The following is an 18931-nucleotide window of genomic DNA, read 5'->3' as shown; positions in this document are numbered from 1 at the left end:
TTCCTTCACATCTCAGTATTTTTGGTGATAGGAGAAGCCAGGTCTTTCTTCAGCAATGATTTATCAGTACTTTAAGGATCATGGACAAATTAGGGAACACAAGAAGAACACTGTGTGCAGTTTCAGGAACTCCATGTACCTTCAGCGATGCACCAGAGGAAGAACTCTTGTTCAGTCTGAAGGTGGTATATCCTTAGAATAATGTTCAAATATTCACTGCAAAAACATGTGGTGTGAATTCTTTTATATACATCCTTAAAATATTTACCTCTCAAGTAGCATAGTGTCAAACAATACAAATAAATGTGCTTCATTCTAATAGGTGGTTATATCATCAATAAGTTATTTTGTAAAAGTGGGCCAATAAAATATCTGGTTCTAAAGTGCTAAATACACCCATTTCCTGTTAGTCATTTATTCATTTACTGAAAACCTGTGTAACCACCAATGTTAGCCCTGCTTTGTACAGTGTATTTTATGCGTAAACATAATGATGGCCCTCATGGAATTGATAAGTAACTTTTGTTCACCCCTTTATATAAACATAACCCTTACTTCCTAATAAAATGTTGGCTTAAGAAGCTGAATATCCTCCCAAACACCAAAATTGGAAAAATAACTTGAGATAACAGAGAACAAACCATCGCGTAGCTAAGTATTTTCCTTACTAAATTCTAGACAACATGGAAACTATTAACAGGCATTCACTATCTCTTCTCCTTATCAAGCCATTCTCAATGTTCCATCATCCTAATAATCATTAATAATGTGAATTGAATGAATACCAATATATCTGACTTTTAGGAAGGGTTACATTTATTTAGACCTTTGGGGTGAATTTAATATGTATGGAAAACACAAAAATGCAAAAGATGGTGAATTCCACATTGTAATTATATATTCTGGTATTTTTTTTTCTTTTTGTTTTTAGATAATGATTTTTATTTTTTTGCATCATAGCTGGTTTACATTGTTCTGTCACTTTTCTACTGTACAGCATGGCAGTTGCACATACATGTATAGATTCTTTTTTCTCACATCATGCTCCATCATAAGTGACTAGACATAGTTCCCAGTGCTACACAGCAGAATCTCATTGCTTTTCCATTCCAAAGGCAATAGTCTACATCTATTAACCCCAAGCTCCCAATCCATCCCACTCCTTCCCCCTCGGCAACCACGAATCTATTCTTCCAAGTTATTCTGATAATTTTTAATAGAACTCTTTCCCATAAAGCCACAAATTTTTAAGGTTCACCATTATATCTTACAGCTTGGCTAATAGTAGTTACTGAAAATTTTTGAAGAAAGCAATTGAATGAAAATGAGTAAATGAATGAATGAATAAAATAATATTGTAAATCAGCTCAGAGCTTGGCTAATAGTAGTTACTGAAAATTTTTGAAGAAAGCAATTGAATGAAAATGAGTAAATGAATGAATGAATAAAATAATATTGTAAATCAGCTCAGAGTGCAGTTATTTTGGCCTGTAGAAATTGCAATCAAATTTTCTTTATGGCTTTAGGAACACATTTTTTTTTCAAGTTTTCCTTTAGTCAAGACCTTAAGTAGAAAGACTCTACTGATAAGATTTAACTGGATTTGAATTTAAAAGCATGTGAAAGTCATCTTCCTTCTGTTATCAGCTCCTTCTTTTTCGCACCCTTTTATTATATTGCCAACTCCAACTCTTGTGCCCCCTTATTTATTATCATCTACTGCTAGCTGTGAAACTCCAGTAGTGGTAGCATTATTTACCCTGGACATATATCCACCAATAATTATCATTCCCTCTTTGTTGCATTGCATATTATAACACTATTGGTTAAAATTAAACCAGTCAGAGTTGTGAGGTGGAACCATAGTTAAATATAAAAAAAAATTTTCAACGCCAGCAGAATACCATTATTTAAAATTAAAAAACTTAAACTTCATTGCACATATGAAGGTCACTGACTTTCAGGAATAGGTACTGAATTGGTAAATCCTTCTATACATTCATTACTGAGAAATAATAATGTAAAGGAGCATGACTGATGATGTGAAGATTCGCTGGCATAACTATACAGTTGAGTTTCTTGGTATCTGTAGTAATCATGATATATAAAACAGTAAACAGGAGTCATACAGAAATTGAAAGTATATGCACTTGGAAATAAAACTGAACACAAAGAGTAAAGTATAAAGTACCAAATATATCCTCAATTAAGTTCCATTAAACAGGTTTAAAATAAATCCCACAACTTTTGTAGCACCCCTCTTAATTTCAACATTCATAATAGCCTGCATCTTGAAAGATATGTAATTGAGAAGTAGAATATCTCAGGTGTCATGCTTATGTTAAATCAACAACAACAAAAAAAACCACTCAAAATAATTTCTTCTCCTGCCTCCAGGGGAACATGTGTTAAAGTTTCACGTTAATCACTTGACGATTAGATTTTAATTTTAGGGTTAACATATCAACAAAAATTGTAACCATCTTTTCATAAGTACCTCTCTCAGAGAAAAATATTTGCAGACAGTTTGTCCTCTACCAAAAGATAATTGTTATTTTAAGCAGGTTCTTTTAGATATAAGTTTCTAAAGTTTTAAATGATTATGCCAGAATTAGGACAGGAACACTTAAAATGATTTTCAGTTCATCATTTAGGCTTTTTAAAGAATGCCTATGACATAATATTAATCATTGAGGATCAATATAGATACCAAGTTTTCATGAGAAATATGTTTGTTGACCTTAATAAATCTCCAAGTGTGTAAATACAGAAATATTTGTACAGGCAATTTTCAGCTGAATTACATTTCCTCTGTGCACATTCTCATACTGCAATAAATTTTTTAACAATTTATACTAAAGGTTTGATGTGATAGCAGTTTTCCAAAGAAACATTTTTAATTGCTTCACAATGGTTATTTTTATATCTAGTTATTCAATCATCATCATGATTAATCTGCAATTACGTGCTTCGAAAACTTTTTTCTACTATAAATAATGTTGTGACAAATAAAGCTTTTTGCTTTGAATAAGTTTTCATAAGCTGAATTACTAGATTAACGGGTTTAAAAATATTTAAGGCCGTTGATAAAATTTTATATTTTTGAAGCAGCTAAGTATATTTTTCTATGCTAGAAATGTGAAAAGAATCAGCAACTAAACTGAATCATACATCAGATTTAAAATGATAGCCCATAATTTTCCAGTGGGTAATGTTGGCAAAAGTTACATTCCAAGGGGTTTGTATTAGATTTGACATGTATTTGTTTAGTCATGGAGAGTCTTAAAGGTTCTTGACTGCTCACAGAAGCAGATTAGCCTTTAGTAATAGCTAAAGTATACCAGTAACAAATAATTACTTTCTCTGGGTGCTTCTAAACATTGAGTTCCTTGCTCCTTGTCTTTTTACTCTTTGCTTCTCTGTGTTTTGAATGTTTTTTGTGAGTGCCACCACTCTGCACCTCTTGGAAATAGGATTCTAAGCTTCCAAATGTCTCATACCTATTTCAGCACTGGAGCTTGAGAAAAGGAAAAGGGATGGGGAATGAGAAGTCTCCTGGAATGCTGAGTATGCTCCTAGGACTGCATACTTCCCAAGGCATTGTGGAGAGAAGTCTGTGAAAGAGAGGGAACCAAAGTCAGACAGACTCAGATGAATCAGTGTTCAAAAAATAAAAAACACCTCCATAAACAAGAAAAATATTGGAGTTCCCTGGTGGCTGAGCGGGTTAAGGATGACCTGGCATTGTCACTGCTGTTGCGCAGGTTTGATCCCTGGCTCAGGAACTTCCACATGCCATGGGTGCAGCCAAAAAAAGAAAATTATTAAATACAAGGAGGTTAGGAGTGTCAGGGGAAACAGTTTTTGTAATATGTAATATAATACTTTTAGATAATTCAAATGATGTAAAAATTCAAACACAGTGATTTTAATTAAATATATATTTTTCTTCTAGAAAGTACAAGATGATTCATTAGAAGAAAATCTACAGCTAGCTCAAGAGTATCAGCAATTACAGACTATTTTCTTAACAGTAAAGGACAATTATTTCAGCCTGTTTGAAAGACAGCTGTCACTTGATGGTTCAATTAGAGATATGAAACAGGTAGGTTTTTCTCATTTTTTAAAAAATAATGATTTACTTGACATATGTACCATAAAAAGTAACAAGTGTCAGTCATGGGGTCTCCAAGTCATGGTGGTCCTTCATCTGCCACCAAATGGTATGTTTTTTTTATAAATTGCTATATATTTTTATCAACCTTTTGAAGTTGAATTTGAAAGGGTATTTGAGAAATGAAAAAACATAGTTTTTAATCCACTACTTTATATGAATTTGATTTTAATTATTATGATCTGAAATAGCTGAGTTTTGTAGTTCATAGACCTAAATATATTATCATATACTTCAACATTTCAGTTCTATCTGTAGGTAACTTTCCATGATGTACCTTTAATTCTTCCTTACAATGTATGGGCTCCCTATTTTGATATCTATTTTCTTATTAATTATGAGGCTTATTTAGAAATTTGGATAAAGAATTGATCCTCTCTGGCCATTGGAAATCACTGGAAATTCTGGCATATTTTATAAAATCTTCTACAGTACTAAAAGTGGAAAAGTAAAAAACACAGTAAGCCACAAATCAAAAAGTAGAGAAAGCCCTGTTCCTAGCATGTTAAAATTTAGCTACTTTCTCTCTATTCTTCTCCAGCTATTCATTGACAAAAAAAGTTATTTTCCTTTAAATCTTTGTTTCATCTCAGAATTTAAAATTTAAAAACAAGAGGCGTGGATTATATTTTAACAATTCACCTAACTATGAAAACCAGTAAACCACTAGGATCCTTTTCTTCTATGTCCCCAGAGTGTGATACTATAAATTAGTTTAGAATTTCAGTGCTATATTTATCCCTCATTATTTTGGAATATTGGGAGGACAGAAGGCCAGCATTTGAGTGTAAGCTGTTCTAATTACTTGCTCAGTGATCTTGGCAAATTATTTTCCCTTTCTGACCTCAGTTTTCTCATCTGTAAAATTGGTAAGGAACGAAAAAGAGAATTCCATAGTTACTTTGAAAATAAAATTCCTATGCAACTGTTAAGTAACTATACTTTCATCTGGTATGCTGCTCATAAACACAATGTTTCACATTCATCTACTCTCCTGGGAGTTAAAGCTTCCAAATGTATTGGGAGAGAGGGTATGTATTTTTCTCTTAAAAATTTGTAATGAAATAGTAGCAAGATGAAGGTAGATCAAGAAGTAAATCTGTGGGGTTCCTGTTGTGGATCAGTGGAAACAAATCTGACCAGTATCCATGAGGCTGCAGGTTCGATCCCTGGCCTCGCTCAGTGGATTAAGGATCTGACTTTGCCGTGAGCTGTGGTGTAGGTCACAGATGCAGCTTATATCTGGTGTTGCTATAGCTGTGACGTAGGCGAGCAGCCATGGCTCAATTCAGCCCTAGCCTGGGAACCTCCATATGCTGTGCGTGTGGCCCTAAAAAGACGACGAAGAAGAAGTAAATATGTTTGGGAAAGCATTGAGAACACAACTACATGTCAAAATCTTAGTGTCCTCAAACCATCGTGCAGGAATCAAAGAAAAGACAGTAGTGTATCCATGAAGCTTTTGTCCAATCACTTCATGCATTTGACATTGTAGTTGAATTTAAACATGTTTAATCTGTTGTTGATAATAGAGGAGGATAAAATAATCAATGGCTATGCTGTATTTCCTTTTCTAACCAGGAAAGAAACAAATTTCATGTATACTTATTAATCAGTTTGTAGAATCTTTTGGTGGCAGATGGAAAAACTCATGCCTGTAAGAAAGATCCGTACATAGTATTTCCATAATAAGAACTGAATTATCTTGATGTTGTTTTTGGAATTAAAGCACATCCTGATTCAGGATCCAGGGAGTGAGACCCTCGTATGAACAGATAGTGGGACATGCTAGGAGATTGGGTTTATGTTTGTGATGATCCTTCAAACGAATCACTTTTAGCACACCTGTTTCAGGGAAACTTTCAAAGATTTATTTGTACCTCCAATCATTTTTCATTTCCATCCTTCAGCGATGGAGGTCATTAAGTGCAGGCTGCCCTTGTCAGTGTCATGTAGGATCAATTTGCTGCAATGGACAGAGAGGCCTTATTGATGCTGTTAAATCTGTCAGTGAGAAATCGTATGTCATTAGCGTCTAATGCACTGCTTACAGAATGGAATTTGGCCATCAAAACTGAGAAAACCCCTTAATATTTTAGTACATTTCCTTGCAGCATTTCCTTTGACCAGTTTAGTTTTGGGTACACAAAAGCACTGCTAAGCCTCTGATTCCCTTGTTGAATTTCCTTGTCAGACAAAATGGAATGTTTTGTATTTTTTTCCTATTTCAGAATAATTCCTTTGCTTCTGAACATACATTCCTTTTAGCTTGGTCAATAATTATATTTTAATTATCATGTTTAGGGAGTATTATTCTTTCTACACAAATTATACATTTTTCTACATCTGAGTATTTTTACACCAAGAGTAGCAAAGAAAGTTTGTGGAAGAGTAAAACAAATTAAATATAAAAAAGTAATGTCCCTTTCCTTAACACAATTTTATATACAGATGGCTCAAATTTTAGAATGTTGTAAATTACTTTTGGTGGTAGAATTATGTCTGCTTCTTTTCCACATGTTTTCTGTTACTTTTCTGTATATTTAAAACTTGCAATGGTGGATATTTTACCTTTTAAAAATCAGAAACAAACAAAAACCATTATACCAAATTCTTATTAACCCTGTAAATGAGCAATGATAGAATAGAATCTAGTCTGAAACTTCTCAGATCTCATAATTTAACATAACAGTAAAGAGGAATGAAGGAAAAATAACTAGAATCAGGTTGTATTTCCATGTTTAAAGGTACATTTTCATCATTCTCACTGAAACCTTTCCAATATATTTTTATATTTTCTTTAAAAAAAAAACCTATGAGTAAGTTGATAGAATCACCATGTGTTCATTTTTAATCACTGTCTCAAGTTCTTCAGGCCTGCAAAGAAAGGCAAGCTAAGCAATCATGAAAATGTTGAAGATTCTGTTGGCTGAAAACAAGATCTCTTCCAAAACTGGTGAAAATTATTTTAATTTTTTTATAAAGCACTCATAAAACTTAATCTCTGCCCTATTTCAATTCTCAGTGCTTTCATACTAAGGGAAAACAAATTATTACAGAATCAGTCAGTGCTTAACAAGCACTTGTGTGGACCAGGTATCTATACCATGTAACTTGCAAAAATTATCTCAGTAATCCTGGGAATTTTTCTATTATTTTTATTATCATCATCTCCTGTATAAGATATGGAACTAAGATTGAGTATTTCACATGGAAGACTGAGATGGGAATCAAACTCCAGATTTTCCTACATCCAACCACTTCATAACCATGGCATAACCATAATCATAACTTTATAGCCATACCATTTCTGCTGTAACATTACTCAACAATCACATACATGTCTTGTCAGGTTTTTAAAGCATGTAAAAACCACATAAATTATATCCACATAAATTATACATTATATCTCTCATATCCAACTGAAATAGATTATTTGAGTCACTGGTTGTGTTTGTACTTTCATTTCATTGAAGCCACTTTTTCAGTGATGATTTTCTGGTGGGAAAAAAAAAACTACCTAATTAGAAATGATTTAATTCCCATAAGGATTAGAGATAGGTTTCACAACTCTTAAATTATAAAACTTTTTGACTAGGATTTAGAAATTTTACCCATCTCCTTAGAAGATTGTTTTACAGATGAGGAACCTTAGGGCCAGAGTGGCTCAGGGATTTAACATGTATTCAGTGAATTAGAAGAAAAATTGGCCTAGGACACAGTTGCCTTAACTTAGGTTGAGACATTAAATGAGCCTTCACTGTGATATTTTTTCCAAAGTTTGAGAGGACCAGTAACTGAGAAGCAATGAGTAACTGCCATAGATATGCTCACACTGGAGCATCCTCTCTAAGTGACCTGAGCTTGTGAAGAAATCATGTAGAGCCATGAATTAGAGAACTGCTCTGGAGCTCTAAGAGGTACTTATGGACCTCACAGAATTCAAACACCTGAGTCATTCATTCATTCAGTTATTCAGAATAAATTGCTGGTCATCCATTATGCCAACAAAGATAGAATAAAATGGAACAGGAATAGGCACCTCCTGTTTCCATGCTGAAGGTTGTGATCTCCAGAGGCCAAGAGAGTCTTTCCTAGAGTAGACCAGAGAATGAATACAAACCCAACAGCATCCTCTCATCACCTAAACAAAGGACAAATCCTAAATTTTTTGCTATTTCATCTGTATTGCCTTGGCCTCAATGGACGTTTTCATCACAATTTCTCAAAAATGTTATATCATTCAGAGATCTCACTAACACTTTCTCTTCCCTCTTTCAGTTTTCAAATGTGGTTTTCCTCTAAAACTCAATTTATGTTGATTTGGTGAGGAGGTAAAGTCAATTCTAGCAGTAAACAAAATTATTTTCCTAAAAAAATGTGAAAGCTGTTTCAATTATCATTCTTACACCCATTTTGTATGGCTTGTCATCTTGCATTTATTAAAAATAGGCTTTGGCGATTTTTATGTGCTTGTTTCAGTGTAAATAGAATTTCATTTATTTGCTAGGAAAACCATAATTTTAAAATAGTTTATGCCCACAACAGCTATGTAATGACCTGTCAGTATTTCTGCCTTCCTTTCTTTGGACTTGGTGTATGAGCGCATGTACACACACTCACAATTCACAATCATGTTGTTCAAAGGTCCACTATTTATATATATATAAACTGATAAACATATGATATACATATAACTATATATATAATTGAACATCATATGTTTATCACTATTCCTATGACTAAAACTCTTTCTATATATTAGGGTCTCTTTCTCTAATAATTAGTGATATTGAGCATCTTCTTGTGGGTTTTGGCCATTTGAATGTCATCTTTGAAGAAATGTTTATTTAGATCTTTTGCTAATTTTTTGATCTGGTTGTTTGTTTTTTGATATAAAGCTGTAGGAGATGTTTATATATTTTGGAGATTAATCCCCTTTTAGTTGCGTCATTTGCAAAGATTTTCTCCCATTTTGTGGGTTGTCTTTTTGTTTACAGTTTCCTTTGCTGTGCAAAACATTTTAAGTTTAATTAGGTCCCTCCCATTTGTTTATTTTGTTTTTATTTTCATTACCCTGGGAGGTGGATCCCAAAAGATATTTCTGTGGTTTTTGTCAGAGAGTGTTCTGCCTATGTTTTCCTCTAGGAATTGTATAGTATCCAGCCTTATATTTAGGTTCTTAATCTATTTTGAGTTTATTTTTTGTATGGTGTTAGAGAATGTTCTGATTTCATTCTTTCACATGTATCTGTCTGGTTTTCCCAGTACCACTTACTGAAGAGATTGTTTTTTCTCCATTGTATATTTTTGCCTCCTTTATCATGGATTCATTGGCCATAGGTCCTTGGGTTTATTTCTGGGCTTTCTGGGCTGTTCCACTGATCTGTATTTCTGTTTTGGAGCTAGTACCATTCCATTATGATGACTGCAGCTTTGTAGTATAGTCTCAAGTCAGGGAGCCTGATTCCTCCAGTCCCATTTTTTTCTTTCTCAAGATTGCTTTGGCAATTCAAGATCCTTTGTGTTTCCATACAAATTTTAAGACTTTTTTGTTCTAGTTCTGGGAAAATTGCCATTCGTGGTTTGATAAGTATTTCACTGAATCTGTTGGTTGCCTTGGTAGTATAGTCATTTTGACAATGTTGATTCATCCAATCCAAGAACATGTATTTCTTTCCATCTGTTTCTATCACCTTCAATTTCCTTCATCAATATCTAATAGTTTTAAGAGTATAGGTCTCTTGCCTCTTTAGGTAGGTTTATTCCTAGGTATTTTATTCTATTTGATGTGATGGTAAATGGAATTGTATCCTTAATTTCTCCTTCTGATATTTTGTTATTAGTGTATAGAATTGCAAGAAATTTCTGTGTTTTAATTTGTATCCTGCATCTTTACCAAAATCATTGATGAGCTCTAGAAGTTTTCGGGTAAGAATCTTTAGAATTTTTCTGTGTATAATATCATGTTGTCTGCAAACAATGACAGTTTTACTTCTTTTCCAAGAACTCTGACTTTTTAAGGCCATTGTGTAGCTATAAAATGAAATAATAGTTTTTATCATTCAAAAACCATTTTAAAAGAATTTCAATAGAACAAGTAAAGTGTTCATTGTATGCACCTCCTATGATAGATATATTTTCTACTTAGGCTTGTCTAATGCATGACTTACCACTGCAATTGATTTGCAATTTTGTGGTAGTATCAGTATAACAATTTTTTTTTTAGTTTTGAACACCATGTATGCATCATAATTACATAAATATTTGAAAGAAATGCTCTTGTAATCATCTTTCCACAAATCTTAGAACTATATCATGTAATCATTTATTAACATAAGTATTAATATGAAATACATATTCATATAGTAAATGTTTTCTCTAGGTAACTTCTTTCTTCAGAGTTTTACTCTCACTAAAAGTGAGAAGGACTATCTATCTGAATCCCTCTGAGCTTCTGAAAAATGGGAATAATAGTATGTCCATAGTAGGATTGCTGTAAAAAAATATGTAGAAATAGTTAACATCTGTGAAACACTTCCTATGTGCTAGGCACTTTGCAAGTCTTAGTGTTTAATCTTACTTAATTTTCTTAAGAACATTATGAAACATAAGTACAGATTTTACAAATAAAGCATCTATAATGATTTTCCAAGACTATATTCTGCATATGGAGGATATAACTACTGATATTATTGTTATTTTTAGATAAATATACGTCTCTTACTTGTACCAAATCTTGGTGTGGCCATACTATTACAAAAGACCTTCAAGTCTATAATACATATTAAGTAGTTGATGCAACCCAAGAACATGGGATGAATTATGGGGAGAGAGGAAATAAATGTAGAGTAATAGTGACATTATGGTAATCAGTTAGAAAACATGCAGATACTGTAAGCAGTAGAGCAATGGGCAAACACCTAATTGGCCAGGTAAAGCTGACAGAAGATTACAGAGTAGAAAATCACATATATACACATCTATATAATATGGAATAAGAGATAGACTTAACAGTGACACAGGGATTATTCAGGGTTATATCCAAATCTTATACCTAAAACCCCAATTGTAACATATATATTAGTAAAAAGACTCCATTCACAATAGATATAATGAGCAAAAGTTTCTTAGAAATAATCCTAACATGAAATATGTTATTGGGAAGTTCCGGTTGTGACTCAGTGGGATACGAACCTGATTTGTATCCATGAGGATGTGGGTTCGATCCCTGGCCTCACATAGGGGGTTAAGGATCCAATGTTGCCATGAACTGCGATGTAGATTACAGATGCAGCTCGGATCCCACATTGCTGTGGCTGTGGTATAGGCCAGCAGCTGCAGCTCTCATTTGACCCCTAGCCTGGGAACTTCCATTATGCCCCAGGTGCCGCCCTTAAAAAAAAGGAGGGGGCAAAGAAATATGTTATTCAAAACTTTATGAAGAAGAATCTTTAAAATTTCACAGAGAAGATGGCAATAAGGATGATACAGGCCATGAAAATATTCACTAATTTATTTGATGGGATCTGGCATCTCCACATTACAATTTTAAAGTAATTCCAAGGAATCCACAGTCACTTCAGTTATGACACAATTAAATAGGATTTTATTTATTACACACAGTTTCAGAGAACATATTTTGTATAAAGTGAAATGTACTTAACTTCACCATAGTCTATGTATACCTGTATATAAATGATTTTCCTAGTAAAGAAGAAGTTACTCAATTGTTTTGAATTTCCTTAACTAGGCACTAGGTCACAAGTTATATTTCTTCTGTTTTCTTAAAGTGCACCCAAGTTAAGTAGCATTATCTCAAAAAAAACCTCAAAAAGAAATTTACCTGAATCTGACCCTTTATGTGTTTGTTAATAAGTGGCTGTGGGGAGGGCAGTCCAAGATGATGGCATCAGAAGATCCTGAACTCATCTCCTCTCAAGGACACACCAAATATACAGCTATGTATGGAACACTTCTCTCTGAAAAAGTAGCTGAACTACTCCTCCACAACGAAGGACAAAACTTGAGATGAATATAAGATGCTGAGACCTAATCTTGCCAAAAACCCCACCCTAAGTGTGGTGACCCCTAACAAGGAGGGATCTCACAAAAGAATGGAGCTTATCCTAGAGGAGCAAGGGGTTCGTGCCCCACATGAGGCACCCCAATTTTTGGGACCTTCTCTGGAGAGACAAGCTCTCTGAATGTCTGGCTGAGAAAACCAATGGGGCTTACATCCAAGGGACCCAAAATGCTGTAGAGAACTAAGGTTATCTTTTTAAAGGGCTTGGGTGTGGTCTTACATGTCCCAGGACCCAGCCCAAAAGCAGCAATTTGACAAGTGCCCAGACTATTAATGAAGGGGATTCATTTACTAATCTTAAAACATCTTCTGGAAAGACAGGGGACAGTTGGGAGGCATTAGTAGATGCCATTTTTGCCCTCTCCCTCTACCCTGCCAGCACAGGTGGGCATGTGCGGATGCAGTACCCTCCCACTGCCTTGCTCAGTCATTCAGGGGAGGGTGGTCATGGCTTGCTAAAGACAGTGGAGCCTAGGCAGTTGCAGAACTTTCCTGCTCCCTGGCTGGCACCAGTGAGTGAAAGCAGGTACAGCATTCTCCCAGTTCCTTACTAACACCAGTATAATATAGGTGGGGAGGAAAAATGTAGAATTTTGGAATGAGTTTAAAATTTAACTTGCTGGAAATGCTATGATATTGGGTTGTGATGATTGTTGTACAACTATAAATGTAAAAAAATTCATTAAAAATAAATAATAAAAAAATAAAATTTAACTTGCTATCAGCTTAAAATGTTACATACATAAGATGTTATATGTGAACCTCACAGTAACCACAAGTTAGAAACCTATGGTAGATACACAAAGGAGAATGAGAAAGGAATTTAAACATAAGACTAAAAAAAGTTCTCCGGACTTCCCATCATGGCACAGCAGAAGCGAATCTGACTAGGAACCATGAGGTTGTAGGTTCGATCCCTGGCCTCGCTCAGTGGGTTAAGGATCCAGTGTTGCCATGAGCTCTGGTGTAGGTTGCAGACATGGCTTGGATCCGGTGTTGCTGTAGCTGTGGCATAGGCCAGCAGCAACAGCTCTGAATAGACCCCTAGCCTGGGAACTTCCATATGCCATGGGTGTGGCCCTAAAAAGACAGAAAAGACCAAAAAAAAAAGTCAACAACCACCAGGAAAGAAAACAGAAGAAAAAAGGAACAGGGAAGAACTACAAAAACAGCCAGAAAACAATTAATGAAAAGTACACCCCTGTCAATAATTACTTTATTTTTAAAAATTTTTTATTTTAAAAATTTTTTTTTGGTTACTCAAATGAATTTATCACACCTGTAGTTGTATAATGACCATAACAATCTGATTTCACAGGATTTCCATCCCACAGCCCAAGCACATACCCTCACCCCTCAAACTGTCTCCTCTGGAGACCATAAGTTTTTCAGTGTCTGTGAGTTAGCATCTGTTCTGCAAAGAAGTTCAGTCTGTCCTTTTTTCAGATTCCACATGTCAGTGAAAGCATTGGATGTTGGTATCTCATTGTATGGCTGACTTCACTTAGCATGATAATTTCTAGGTCCATCCATGTTGCTAAAAATGCTGGTATTTCATTCCTTTTAATGGCTGAGTAATATTCCATTGTGTATGTGTACCACCTCTTCTGGATCCACTCCTCTGTTTATGGACATGTAGGTTGTTTCCATGTCTTGGCTATTGAAAACAGTGCTGCAGTGAACATCAGAGTACATGTGTCTTTGTGAGTCATGGTTTTCTCTGGGTAGATGCCCAGGAGTGGGATTGCTGGATCAAATGGTCATTCTATGCTTAGCTTTCTGAGGACTCTCCATACTGCTTTCCACAGGGGTTGCACCAATGTACAATCCCACCAACAGTGTGCTAGGGTTCCTTTTTCTCCACACCCTCTCCAGCACTTATTGTTTATAGACTTTTTGATGATGGCCATTCTGGCTGGTGTAAGGTGGTACCTCATAGCGGTTATGATTTGCATTTTTCTAATAATGAGTGATGTGGAACATTATTTCATGTGTTTCTTGGCCATCTGTATGTATTCTTTGGAGAACTGTCTGTTTAGATCTTCTGCCCATTTTTTGATGGGGTTGTTTGATTTTTGGTATGGAGCTGCAGAATGTGTTTATAAATTTTGGAGATTAATCCCTTGTCAGTTGATTCACTTGCAAATATTTTCTCCCATTCTGTGGGTTGTCTTTTCATTTTGGTTAGGGTTTCCCTTGCTGTGCAGACACTTTTAAGTTTGATTAGGTCCCATTTGTTTATTTTTGTTTTTCTTGTCAATAGTCTAAGAGGTGCATCTGAGAAGATGTTGCTGTCGTTTATGTCAGCGAGTGTTTGGCCTATGTTTTCCTCTAAGAGATTTATACTGTCTGGTCTTATATCTTTTGAGTTTATTTTTGTGTATGGTGTTAGGGAGTGTTCTAATTTCATTCTTTTCCATGTGGCTGTCCAGTTTTCCCAGAACCAATTATTGATCAGGCTGTCCTTTCTCCATTGTATATTCTTGCCTCCTTTGTCATAGATTAGTTGGCTGAGGGTGCGTGGGTTTAATTCTGGGCTTTCTATCCTGTTCCACTGATCTATATTTCTGTCTTTGTGCTAATACCATACAGTTTTGATGACTGTTGCTTTGCATTATAGTCTGAAGTCAGGGAGCCTGATTCCTCCAGCTCCATTTTTCTTTTTCAGATTATCTTTGGCTATTCTGGGTCTTTTGTGATTCCAAACAAATTTTAAAGTATCTTGTTCAAGTTCTGTGAAAATTGTTCTTGGTAATTTGATAGGGATTGCATTGAATCTGTATATTGCCTTAGGTAGTAGAGTCATTTTGATAATATTAATTCTTCCAATCCACGAGCATGGTATATCTTTCCATCTATTTATGTCATCTTTGATTTCTTTCATCCATGTCTTATAGTTTGGAGAGTGCAGGTCTTTTGTCTCTTTAGGTAGGTTTACTCCTATGTATTTTATTCTTTTGGATGTGACAGTAAATGGGATTGCTTCCCTAATTTCTCTTTCTGCTCTTTCATTGTTAGTGTATACAAATGCCATCAATTTCTGTGTATTAAATTTGTATCCTGTGACTTTGCCAAATTCATGGATGAGCTCTAATAGTTTTCTGGTAGAGTCTTTAGGATTCTCTAGGTATAATATCATGTCATCTGTAAATAGGGATAGTTTTACTTCTTCCTTTACAATTTGGATTCCTTTTATCTCTTTTACTTCTCTGATTGCTGAGGCTAGGACTTCCAAAACGATGTTGAAGAGTAGTGGCGAGAGCGGACATCCTTGTCTTGTTCCTGATCTCAGTGGGAATTCTTTCACCTTTTCACCATTGAGAATGATGTTCACTGTGGGTTTGTCATATATGGCCTTTATTATGTTGAGGTAGGTTCCCTCTATGCCCACTTTCTGAAGGGTTTTTATCAGAAATGGGTGTTGGATTTTGTCAAAGGCTTTTTCCATGTCTATTGAGAGGGTCATGTGGTTTTTATTCTTCAGTTTGTTAACGTGGTGTATCACACTGATGGATTTGCAGATATTGAAGAACCCTTGCATCCCTGGGGATAAATCTCACTTGATCATGATATACAATCCTTTTAATGTATTGTTGGATGCGGTTTGCTAGTATTTTGTTGAGGATTTTTTGCATCGATGTTCACCAGTGAAAGTGGCCTGTAGTTTTCTTTGTTTGTGGAATCTTTGTCTGGTTTTGGTATCAGGGTGATGGTGGCCTCATAGAATGAGTTTAGGAGTATCCCTTCCTCTGCAATTTTTTGAAATAGTTTCAGAAGGATAGGTGTTAGCTCTTCTCTAAATGTTGGATAGAATTCACCTGTGAAGCCGTCTGGTCCTGGACTTTTGTTTGTTGGAAGTTTTTTCATCACAGTTTCAATTTCAGTTCTTGTGATTGGTCCATTCATCTTTTCTATTTCATCCTGGTTTAGTCTTGGAAGATTGCACTTTTCTAAGGATTTGTCCTTTTCTTCTAGTATTTCCATTTTATTGGCATATAGTTGCATATGGTAGTCTCATGATCCTTTGTATTTCTATGATGTCCATTGTTACTTCTTTTTCATTTCAAATTTTATTGATTTGAGTCCTCTCTCTTTTTTTCTTGATAAGTCTGGCTAAGGGCTTATCAATTTTGTTGATCTTTTCAAAGAACCAGCTTTTCATTTCATTGATCTTTTCCATCATTTTCTTTGTTTCTATTTCATTGATTTCTGCTCTGATCTTTATGATTTCCTTCCTTCTACTAACTTTAGGCCTTGTCTGTTCTTCTCTCTTGAGCTATTTTAGATGAAAAGTTAGCTTATTTATTTGAGCTTTTTCTAGTTTCCTGAGGTGGGCTTGTATTGCTATAAACTTTCCTCTTAGAATGGATTTTGGAGTTTAGGTTTTGGAGTGTCATATCTTTGTTGTCATATCTTTGTTTTCATTTGCTTGTAGGTATTTTTTAATTTCCTCTTTGATTTCTTCAGTGATCCATTGGTTGTTTAGTAGCATGTTGTTTAGTCTCCACGTGTTAGTGTTTTTTGCAGTTTTTTCCTTATTGTTAATTTCCAGTCATGTAGCATTGTGGTTGGAAAAGATGCTTGGTATGATTTCAATTTTATTAAAGTTACCGAGGTTGGATTTGTATCTGAGGATGTGGCCAATCTTAGAGAATGTTCCATGTGCACTTGAGAAGAATGTGTATTTCTGTTGCTTTTGGGTGGAATGTCCTATAAATATCTACTAAGTCTTCCTGGTCTAATGCTTCATTCAGGGCCTGTGTTTCCTTATTGATTTTCTGTTTGGATGATCTGTCCATTGCTATAAGTGGGGTGTTTTATTGTTGATTTGTCCTTTTAATGTTGTTAGCCATTGCCTTATATATGTGGTGAACCTATATTGGGTGTGTAGATATTTAAAATTGTTATAATTTCTTCTTGGGTTGATCCTTTGATCATTATGTAATGACCTTCTTTGTTTCTTAAAATAGTCTTCATTTTAATGTCTATTTTGTCTGATATGAGTAATGCTACTCCAGCTTTCTTTTGATTCCTGTTCGCATGAAATATTTTCTTCCATCCTCTCACTTTCAATTTGTATGCGTCCCTAGAAGTGACGTGGGTCTCTTGAAGACAGCATATATATGGATCTTGCTTTTGTATCCATTCAGCCAGTCTGTCTTTTGGTTGGGGCGTTTCGTCCATTAACATTTAAGGTAATTATTGATATGTATGTTCTTATTGCCACTTTATTCATGGCTTTGGATTTGTTTTTGTTGCTCTTTTTTCTTCCCTTCTTATCTTTGTCTGTCCTCTTCTGGTTTGATTAACTTTAGTGTTGTATTTGAGTTGATTTTTCTTTGTTTGTGTATCAATTGTAGATTTTTGGTTTGCAGTTATTCTGAAGTTTTGATATGAGTCTTTATGTATATGAGATTGTTTTAAGTTGTTCATTTCCAGTGTCCTGCATTTGTACCCACCTCTTCTCATCATTTCTGATTTTGGTGGTATAATAGTGAATGGATGATTTCATATCTTTACTGTATATATACCTTTACTGGTTAGCCATGTCATGTGTGGTATTTTTGTTTCCTGTTGCTGTCTTTTCTTTTCTGCCTAGAGAAGTTCCTTTAGTATTTGTTGTAAGGCTGGTTTAGTGTTGCTGAATTCTCTCAGCTTTTGCTTATCTGTGAAGGTTTTGATTTCTCCTTCAAATCTGAATGAGAGAGAGCCTTGCTGGGTAAAGTAATCTTGGTTGGAGGATTTTTACTTTCATCACATTAAGTATATCATGCCACTCCCTTCTGGCCTGCAGAGTTTCTGCTGAAAGACCTGCCAATAACCTTATTGGGGTTTCCTTGTATGTTACTTGTTTCTTTTCCCTAGCTGCTTTCAAGATTTTCTCTTTGTCTTTAATTTTGGTTAGTTTGATTAGTATGTGTCTCTGTATATTCCTCCTTGGTTTTATTTTATGTGGTACTCGTTGCGCTTCCTGGATTTGAGTGAGTGGTTCCTTTCCCATGATAGGGAATTTTTCGGCTATTATCTCTTGGAATATTTTTTCTCTCCTTCCCTCTCTCTTGTCCTTCTGGCACCCCTATAATACGGACGTTGGTGCATTTAACGTTGTCCCAGAGTTCTCTGAGACTCTCTTCATGTGTTTTCAATCTTTTTTCTTTTTCTGTTCAGCATTTGTAATTTCTACTAATCTGTCCTCCACCTCACTTATTCATTCTTCTGCCTCCTGTATTCCACTGTTAACTGCTTCTAGTGAGTTTTTTATTTCAGTTATTATATTTTGCATCTCTTCTTGTTTAAGTTTTATATCTTGTATCTCTTTGCTCATGTAAGTTCCATCTTTGCCTCCAGTTTATTTCCACTGTCTTGCATCATCTTCAGCATCAACAGTCTAAAGTCTTTCCTGGAGGCTGAGAATCTTCTCATCACTTAGCTGATTTTCTGGGTTTTTTTCCTTTATCCCTCCTTTGAGTTATAGTTCTTTGTCTTTTCATTTTTATAGGTTTTTGGTGTGGTGACCTTTTTCAGATAATAGAGTTGTATAGCCTCTCCTACTTCTGGTGTCTGCCTCCCTTGTGGCTGAATTTGGTATGGGGGGCCTGCTGTAGGCTTCCTGATGGGAAGGGCTGATGCCTGCCCACTGGTAGGTGGAGCTGATTCTAATCCCTCTTGTG

General features: G+C 35.1%; 1 protein-coding gene across 1 annotated transcript in view; it reads left to right on the top strand.

Moving 5' to 3' along the window:
- Positions 1-18931, top strand: part of CCDC178 (coiled-coil domain containing 178) — a 425098-nt gene that overhangs the window by 265871 nt on the left and 140296 nt on the right. Inside the window, exon 18 of the mRNA XM_047791472.1 lies at positions 3956-4105. Within this exon, the coding sequence (XP_047647428.1) occupies positions 3956-4105 (150 nt within the window). The remainder of the gene's footprint in view (positions 1-3955; positions 4106-18931) is intronic.

The sequence above is a fragment of the Phacochoerus africanus genome, chromosome 8, assembly GCF_016906955.1.
Source record: "Phacochoerus africanus isolate WHEZ1 chromosome 8, ROS_Pafr_v1, whole genome shotgun sequence".
Lineage (NCBI taxonomy): Eukaryota > Metazoa > Chordata > Mammalia > Artiodactyla > Suidae > Phacochoerus > Phacochoerus africanus.
The sequence above is the reverse complement of the archived record's forward strand: the minus strand, read 5'-3'. Positions and strand labels throughout refer to the sequence as shown.